This window comes from Octopus sinensis, linkage group LG15 (genome assembly GCF_006345805.1).
Source record: "Octopus sinensis linkage group LG15, ASM634580v1, whole genome shotgun sequence".
NCBI classification, from domain to species: domain Eukaryota; kingdom Metazoa; phylum Mollusca; class Cephalopoda; order Octopoda; family Octopodidae; genus Octopus; species Octopus sinensis.
This window is the reverse complement of record NC_043011.1, coordinates 34,775,929-34,785,928: the sequence shown is the minus strand read 5'-3', so window position 1 is coordinate 34,785,928 and position 10,000 is coordinate 34,775,929. Positions and strand designations below refer to the sequence as shown.

Here is a 10,000-nt window from a genome sequence, read left to right as displayed (position 1 = left end):
TTCCATGAATAATGAGGGCAACCCCAAGTAGTCGAGCTCGGTTCATAAACTTTCGATCAGCCAAGAAAACTATTAGCAGACGACCCACAAGATCGCCTGCACCAGAAATTGTTAGAAAAAGAATTCCATCGTTAGAAGACAATCCTAAGTCTACCGAGTGAGCTGGGAAAAATGTTTGGGGAATAGAGGAAGCAGCGCTCCCAAGAACTGTTCCAATGTATCCGCAGACAAATATTTTTTCCTTGAAGAGGGTAAAATCTGGAGCTACTCTTCTGAACCTGGCCAATAAACCTTCTGAATGCGTTTTGGCATCAGTTTTAACGATGCCATTCTTTATCACATCGGAAGATTTTTCTAATAAATAAGTACTTTTATCACAGTCTTTTTCATTAGGCCTTGTGTTAATTACAAGAGAAGGGTTGCTTGGTTCAACTGACTGCGAGTTAACATTGCCACAGCTATCTGTGTCTTTTGAGTCTGTCAAAAACGGAGAGATTTCTCCGTCATCGTCTGACTGTAGTTTCATCGATTCGGTTTGTTTTTCCCCTTTAGCAGTTGTATTTCTTTCATTTAGTTCTACATCGATAGAACTGATGACTTTCGAACGTGTTGTTGTGTCACAGTAACTGATGGGGCGTAGAAGGGCGCCAAAAACAAGGCATTGTAGATAAATACCAGCGTTCAGAAGAAGAGCTCCGCGGACTCCGTAGGTTATTATAAAGTAGTTGAGTAAATACGGAAGGACGAATTGTCCGAGGCTAACTCCACAAGCAGATATCGCATTTGCTGTGCCAAGGTAGCGCTTAAAGTAGGTACTCTGCACAACTATACAAGATCCGTATACAAAAGCACGTCCAATTCCTAGTATCAGAAAGAAAAAGAAAGACAATTTAAAAAAAAGTATATATAATATTACTATTATGGTTAATTATGAATATAAAAATGGCTAAACAGTATATATATATATATTGGCAGGAAGAGTACAGAAGCTTAAATCGATATCCAGTAACTTGACTAGGCTGTGGCTCTCATGGTTTCTGATCAGTTGCTTTACCTTAACCAGTTGAAGCATGTTCTTTATTGGCTGACGATGTATACACCTCAAATCACGATCAGGAGTAGTACGGGAGCATCATAGCCATGATGAGAGGGATTCTTTTCGGTTTGTATAATTCACCCCTGGAAGCAACAACGACAATAACAACAGCTATGATCAAGATACATAGCAAATGGTTGCCCTTTCTCTACCTTTTGACAAATGTCATCCGGATACTTGTCCTTAAAGTGTGTTCCCTTGTGTCTAAGATGCCGAGCATTGAAATCTAATAGGAAACAATTTAGTTGATAAGTGAAATGATTCCTTAATTATACAGCCATGTTTTGCAAAGGAAAGAGCTGTAATGAGTCATGATTGTTTCGTATTAAGGTAACCCAGCACAGTTTCTTATACAAGTGTTTTCTGTCATAGCCATGGATCAATCAAAGCCTCACGTGGAAAACTTCATAGGCGGAAACTATGTGGAAGCTCTTTGAATAAATCCGTTCCTGTTCTACACGGTAGACTTTATCTGTCTCTTGGTTTAAAATCAAAACCTGGCACCACGGTGGGCAATTTTCACGAAGTCCATTCTGCTGGAAGCATTCAGACCATGCTTTCGGTCTGAGGATAAGGTTCCCCCTTCCTCGCACAAACCTTGGAGGTTGTGGAAAGGACAACAGCTACAACTCTCCTGAACTTATTAAATTTAGACTAACAAATTACTTACCATTAAATACATGAAAGAAGGGCAGCCAAAATACATCTTTGGTAACAAAATCACAGATAAAAGTCAGCGCACTCAAAACAGAACCACAGAGGACAAATGTTCTGAATGAAATGAATTTGGCCAGAAAGTTCATCGCCGCAAATCCTAGAAAAGAACATAAAAGAATGAAGTATGCATCCTAGTTATGACCAAACTGTTGTGTTACGTGCCATATCTGTAATGTCTTATGTTAATGTCTTAACTGTGACAACGAAACACTGTCTTTACCCAATATATATTACGTGTTATTATTAAGCAGTTACATGGTGATGAACTGACAGAATCGTTATCGCACCGGACGATATGCTTGACGCTGCGAAAATGCTTAAAAAGTGTGGTATATCTGTCCCTGGACCCGCTTTAGGCGTAAATTTCATTAAAATCGGTTGGGTGGATCTCGAGTTTTAACGACATGACAAACACACATCCTGTGTTATATAGATATAGATATTCTTACCTGTTAAACAACTTGCTACATGTTCAGCACTCAGAATTGTTGATATGGCTGATGAAGATGCGTTGAACATTTTTAGAATCTCGATGAAAAAAATGCCAAAACTCCGACTGTTACCCATCACAAGAATCATTAATGTTGTCGTAGCTGTAAACAACCACAAGAAAAATAGTTAAAAAATTTTTTTATTTGTTTTGGTTTTCACAAATTCAAACATAGTATATGGTATTCAGTTATGTTTCTAAATTTCTTATAGAAATTTCGAAATAATTTCTTAAAATTTCCCCATTAATTGTAAACAAATTTTCTAATAGCGTTTTCTCGATTGTCAAGCATCGTCTGTCTATCTTAAATTATGTACAGAAATATCTGATGCCAGTCTCCTCAGTATGACCAGAGTCCTCAATCTGGATTCGTTGTTTAAAAACCTTTTTTAAAATTGTTTTAGTCGTTGGACTATGGCCATGCTGGAACACCACCTTGAAAGGTTTAACCGAACAAACTGACTCCAGGAATTCTTTTTTTTTTTTCAGTCTGTGTTTTTTCTTTTTGTCTGAATTGCCATGTTGCAGAGACAAACAAATCAAAACCAGTTGTCCAGCGATGGTGTGGCAAACATAAACACACGCACATACAAATACACATACGACAGGCTTCTTTCAGTTTCCACATACCAAATCCATTCACCATGCTTTGCTCTCTATCCCTTCCAGGTCGATAACATTAGTACAAGTTGAGCTCTATAGTTGGTGTAATCAACTATACCAGCTCCCACCTAATTGTTGGCCTTGTGCCTATATTAGAAAATTATTTTCTCTAGTAAAGTCTCCCTAAGAACCCCCATCCCCTAATGCAACCGGTGCTTTCTCTACCACTATCAAGGATTCCACTGAGAGGCGTGGGGAAGGAAAGAGAGAAACGTATTACTGTTTTCCGAACAAATGCATTGAGATAAAGTCAATTGGAACCTGGTTGGTCGTCATCGATAACGTGTACCCACAACCAGCATACTTAGAAACCCGCCATCACCGATATATATAGGGAGTCCATCATCACTAATATGTAGGAAAACGGTGAATAAAAAGAAAATCAATTACTGATGTTGAAGGAAGCCGCACAGCTGAATAAAAATCCATACAAGCATATCGATGGTGACAGACTTCGTCTAAACATGCTGGCTGTGAGCACACGTTATTGATTATACTTAACGAGGCAAAAATGCATATGGCATCCTCACTCGCCGCTGCTGGGACGAATTTCCGTTTCCCTCTGACATACACTTATTGTGTTACTAGCAGTATCGCCCGGCGTTGCTCGGGTTTGTAAGGGAAATAACTATATAAGCATTTTTAGAGAGTTATAGCCAAAAAATAGCAAAAAAAATGCATTAAAAATTGAAAAAAAAATTAAGGTAAATTTTTTAAATCGTTGACACATCGTAGATATTTTTAGAGAGTTACTTCCCTTATATAAAAGCGAAAAAAATGCATTAAAATGGAAAAATATGATGGTAAATTTTTTTTTAATCGTAGACTCATCGTAGACGCGCGCTAATACCCAGAAGGGCTCGATATGAATCACGACTATAAAATACCCGCTTTTGGTTAAACTGCACCGCAAAATGTGGGAGTAATTACGAATGTAAATCGAAGGGGACAGACACACAACTTCACTCTTATATAAAGATGCTTTTTTTTTTCAGTCATAGAGTTAGATTTATGAAGGTCTTCAGTAGAAAATCCTTCGAATTCTGACTCGCTGCTTGATATAATGAAATTCGTATCCATTTTTTGTCAGAATTACAAATTTTGAAAACACAATAGGAACAAATTTCGGAAAAAAATCTCCCATAATTCACGGAATTAAAATTACACTTCGATTTTTGTACAAAACTGTATTTGAAGTGTTTACGAAGTATAATACGTGTTTTCACGAATGTACTAAAGAGATTTACTCTGATATTCTCATTTAAATATGAATAGGTAAATTCGGGGGTTTGGTAACGAAAGGGTTTATATAAGTGTCGTCTTTATACATAAACACTGTTTCATAGTTTCAGTTAGTCTTCCTCAAATCACTGTCGCTAATTTACTCTCTTCCAAGAACATTTTCACTCACTGTTATCTGTTAGCTTCCCATACATTTTACTCATGTATCTATCAGCGTGATAGACAGAAACAAATATTACATTTACTTTCATTTTATTCGTTGCCCACTGTGTGTGTGCGTTTGCGTGTGGTGTAAACCAGACTAAGAAAAGCATTTGACACACACACCAGAATGTGAGTTTTCTGTAAATTTTGCTTAATTGGAGTTTAAATTTTAAAAACTGGACCTGGCATGACGCGATGCATTGTACTCTCAAAAATGCTAGGTAAATTGTAATTGAAGAAATCCTATATTGTAGATTTCTATAACTCCCAAAGGGAGGCAGATAAAATCTGCCTTTTATAATAAGAGATTACACAAGGTGTCCATAGAAGATATTATCTCTGGACGAGATACATACATACATACATGCAAACACACACACACACACACACACACACACACACACACACACACACACACACACACACAACACACACACACACACACACACACACACACACACACACACACACACATTCTTTTGTTCTTTTACTTTTTTCAGTCATTTGACTGCGGCCATGCTGGAGTACCGCCTTAAAGGGTCTTAGTCAAACAAATCGACACCAGGACTTTTTGAAAAGCTTAGTACTTATTCTATCAATCTCTTCTGCTGAACCGCTAGGTTACGGGGACCTAAACACACCAACACCAGTTGTCAAGCGGTGATGGAAGACAATCGCAGACACAAAGACACACGCATAAATATACATATATACATAATACATACATACATACATACATACATACATATTATATATATATATATAATATATATATATATATATATAATATATATATATATATATATATATATATATATATATATATATATATATATATATATATATATATATTATATATATATATATATGAATAAAAAATGGAGTTAACGCAGGTTTAAACAAGTATTTTTACTTTCGACACATGTTTCGAAAATTCCACTGATACTATTCAAAAGAATAAATGGTATAAACAATGCAATCTTCTCTTCGGGAAAGTGAAAAAAACGAAACTCGTCAATACGACATTTTAGCAAAAAATGATGGATTTGTATAGCGATAGACAGAACGCTATTAATATTGTTTAAAAAAAACGTTATATGATATAACGTCATAAGTAGCTAACAGAAAGAGTAGGGATATTAATAGTGAATGTTAAATATAAAGGAAATTAAAGTTTAAATTATATATAAAGACTACTTATATGCACTATAATTAATTCACATAAGGTTAGGATAGGTTTTTCAAACACAAAAAATCTCTTGCAAATTATATCTTCTCATAATAACAAACTGTTAAATATTAATACATTTACTAATACTAACATTAATTTAGCTAATACCATCCAACCCTCTAGAAATATTAATAACAAGGTTATTGTATCTGAAGTCAATTCCAATAGAATTAAATTTATGTCAAGTAACTCTAAGATTAAAAATTCTATATACCAGTGTATAATCAGTACTCGTAATAAAGTACGATTTTACATTGGAAGCACATCGTTAGAGTTATCTAAAAGAATTTCTATCCATTACTCAACATTTAGGGATAGAAATAAACGGAATAGTACCGGTCTCAGCAAACTGATTTGGGATTTAAAAGACCACAATGAACAATTTCAAAATATTCAACGTAAACACGAAGTTTCAACCTTTATAAACAAGGAGTTACAACATCTTTACTTGTGAGATTTTTGCTGCCCAGGTAACTATTTATTTATTTTTCCGTGTTAATTAACAAGGTAAAAATACACTCATCTATATATATATATATATATATATACATATATATATATTTAAGACAGGCTTCTTTCAGTTTCCGCCTACCAAATCCACTCATAAGGCTTTGGTCGGCCCAAGGCTATAGTAGACGGCATTTGCCCAAGGTGTCACGCAATGAGACTGAATGTAGAACCATGTGGTTGGGAAGCAAACTTCTTACCACACAGCTACGCTTGCGTCTATGTCTATCTATCTATCTATCTATCTATCTATCTATCTATCTATCTATCTATGTATATATATATATATATATATATATATATATATATATATATATATATATATATATACATATATATATATATATATATACACATATGCACATACACAACGAAACTACCTCGTCATTAGCACCAGTTTTCTAGATGGCAAATATTTCCAAGAAAGCATGAAAGTGTACAACGAAAAGTAACAGTAGAGCTGCAAAAGTATTGTACAGATCTGACCATAAATGCTTTCAACATACTTCTTTCTTCTTACACAAAAGTAGAACCACGGCAACACCCACTAAATATGTCCAGACCTGGAAGGATAGAAATATCTGCAATAACAAAATTGGCTAGCTTGTCATCAAAACATCACTGTTATACATCTATGATTTTGAATGTTCATTCTGCATATTCGAAATGTATAACATACTAACGTAGGCACTGCATTTGTCTAATTCCAAACAAGAATTGGTCTCTTCCTGTCCCCACCAGGAATTTCTCTTTGTTGAGTGGATAATTCTCTATACATTCTGCTTTTCAACTACGTACCATGTAAAAGATACCCACCTCACTCAGTTGTACTGTCAAGGCTCACTCCACAATATACCTCTTTATTACCAACCCTTTTTACATGGCTGTTACAAACAGTTACAACTAGTACAGTGTTATTTCCTTTGATAAACTACACCATTTATAGACAGTCACTTAATTTATAACAATTCACATGATTTTTATAGAAGTTATATGAAAAACAATGATTTTTAAATTGGCATTTTGTTGGTTACGATGGCAAGTGTCCCAGTGGATCCAATCAATGGAACAGTCTACTCATGAAACTAAAGTGTGAGTGGTTGAGCACTCCACAAGACATGCATACCCTTAATGAAATAGGACACACAAAAAAGTCAATATTCAAAGTAATCGAATATAAACAATGAAATGGGTTATTTTCCTTGAGTGTTTAAAAATATTGTACAAGTGCTATGGGTTATTTCCCTTGGGTGTTTATAAAAATAGTTATATGAGGTAGATATAAAGGTCCCTTTTAGGGGACGTATTATCAATTTTTTCAACAATCTAAGTATGTCACGATGTTTTCAGACATGAGTTCTACTCATGTGGCAAGTTTCAGTCATTGGTCCACTGCAGACTGAAGATCCAATGCAGGCAGGGTTGGATTTATAGGGGGTTAAAGAATGCAATTGCCTTGGGTATCCAACAGATATAAGACCCTCCTGCTATGAAGGGTATGTAGCACTCAATATAGGGATGGGGCCCACCTCTCAGCAATCTTGCATGCAGAGGCTCTCTTTCAATAAACAAACATATCCTAAAAAATGTAATGGGCCCTCTTTTTTTTATAAATAACCAGTTTTAACTACATTAGTGAATCAATTCAATTAAATTAAAAAACACTTTGCTACCCATTTCTGAAGCAGCTGCAACTCATATGGGAATTAATTGTTATTAAAACACACCAAAAAGTGTATGTATGTATCTGTGAGTGTGTGTTTGTGTTTGTATGTGAGTATGATTGCATATAAAGAGTTTGATAGAAAGAAGTTATTTATGGTCTCTAGTTCAGATTTCTTCTTTCAATGCATGACTGAGCACAGCGACCCTGGATGGACCACTGGCCATTAAACACACACATGCGTGCGCACGCGCGCACACACACACACACACACACAAATATGCACACACACATTCTTATCTACTCTAGGCACAAGACCCAAAATTTTTGGGGAGGGGGCCAGTCGATCTCATCGACTCCCGTATGCAACCGGTACTTAATTTATTGATTCCGAAAGGATGAAAGGCAAGGTCGACTTCAGTGGAATTTGAATTCAGAACGTAAAGGCAAATGAAATACCACTTAACATTTTGCCCAGCATGCTAACGTTTCTGCCAGCTCACCACCTTCGCACATATATATATATTTCCATTGTAAACTTCATTATTTCAGCGAAGCATTGGAAACTGGTCTTATTTTACAAAAGAGCATGTAATATGTTCCAAAATTCAAGTTTTGAATTTAGTTTTAATTATAAAATTACATCTCTTAACAGCTGAAAGCATTTTTTTTTCAGCTTTAGAATTATTGATTTTATGCTCACATGCTTTCTTTCTTATTTACATTATTTACATTTGACTGATATTTGTCCTTATCTTGTTTGTTGTTAACACTATGTTTCAGCTGATATACCCTCCAGCCTTTTAAACCTGGGTTCTCATTCCTAAGGTATTTTTCCATGTTATAATAATAATAATAATAATAATAATAATAATAATAATAATAATAATAACAACAACAATATGAAAAAAAACCTTAAGAATGAGAACCCAGGTTTGAAATTTCCCCAAGACACCTGATGAAGGCTGGAGGGTATATCAGCTGAAACATGTTGAAGGGTTTTTGTCTTGCAAGGTGACCCTGTGAGCACTGGTGTCACATAAAAAGCACTGGTGCTGGTGCCATGTAAAAAGTACCAGCAATGATGCCACATAAAAAGCACTGATGCTGGTGCCATGTAAAAAGTACCACTAATGGTACTACATGAAAAGCACTGGTACCATGTAAAAAGTACCAGTAATGATACTACATGCAAAGCACTTGTACCACGTAAAAAGTACCAGTAATGGTGTCACATAAAAAGCACTGATGCTGGTGCCATGTAAAAAGTACCACTAATGATACTACATGCAAAGCACTTGTACCACGTAAAAAGTACCAGTAATGGTGGTCACATAAAAAGCACTGATGCTGTGCCATGTAAAAAGTACCACTAATGATACTACTACATGCAAGCACTTGTACCACGTAAAAAGTACCATAATGGTGTCACATAAAAAGCACTGATGCTGGTGCCATGTAAAAAGTACCACTAATGATACTACATGCAAAGCACTTGTACCACGTAAAAAGTACCAGTAATGGTGTCACATAAAAAGCACTGATGCTGGTGCCATGTAAAAAGTACACTAATGATACTACATGCAAAGCACTTGTACCACGTAAAAAGTACCAGTAATGGTGTCACATAAAAAGCACTGATGCTGGCCATGTAAAAAGTACCACTAATGATACTACATGCAAAGCACTTGTACCACGTAAAAGTACCAGTAATGGTGTCACATAAAAAGCACTGATGCTGGTGCCATGTAAAAAGTACCACTAATGATACTACATGCAAAGCACTTGTACCACGTAAAAAGTACCAGTAATGGTGTCACATAAAAAGCACTGATGCTGGTGCCATGTAAAAAGTACCACTAATGATACTACATGCAAAGCACTTGTACCACGTAAAAAGTACCAGTAATGGTGTCACATAAAAAGCACTGATGCTGGTGCCATTTAAAAAGTACCACTAATGATACTACATGCAAAGCACTTGTACACGTAAAAAGTACCAGTAATGGTGTCACATAAAAAGCACTGATGCTGGTGCCATGTAAAAGTACCACTAATGATACTACATGCAAAGCACTTGTACCACGTAAAAAGTACCAGTAATGGTGTCACATAAAAAGCACTGATGCTGGTGCCATGTAAAAAGTACCACTAATGGTACTACATGCAAAGCACTTGTACCACGTA

At 35.7% G+C, this 10,000-nt stretch overlaps 1 protein-coding gene across 6 annotated transcripts in view; it reads right to left on the bottom strand.

The window, feature by feature from the left end:
• Positions 1-10,000, bottom strand: part of LOC115219671 (monocarboxylate transporter 5-like) — a 101,682-nt gene that overhangs the window by 3,706 nt on the left and 87,976 nt on the right. For all 6 annotated transcript variants that reach the window (XM_036509634.1, XM_036509631.1, XM_036509636.1 and 3 more), the window contains exons 3-5: positions 2,263-2,406; positions 1,767-1,910; positions 1-861 (exon numbers count right to left, since the gene is read on the bottom strand). The exon at positions 1-861 is cut by the window's left edge and continues 204 nt beyond it. In XM_036509634.1, the coding sequence (XP_036365527.1) occupies positions 1-861; positions 1,767-1,910; positions 2,263-2,406 (1,149 nt within the window). The remainder of the gene's footprint in view (positions 862-1,766; positions 1,911-2,262; positions 2,407-10,000) is intronic.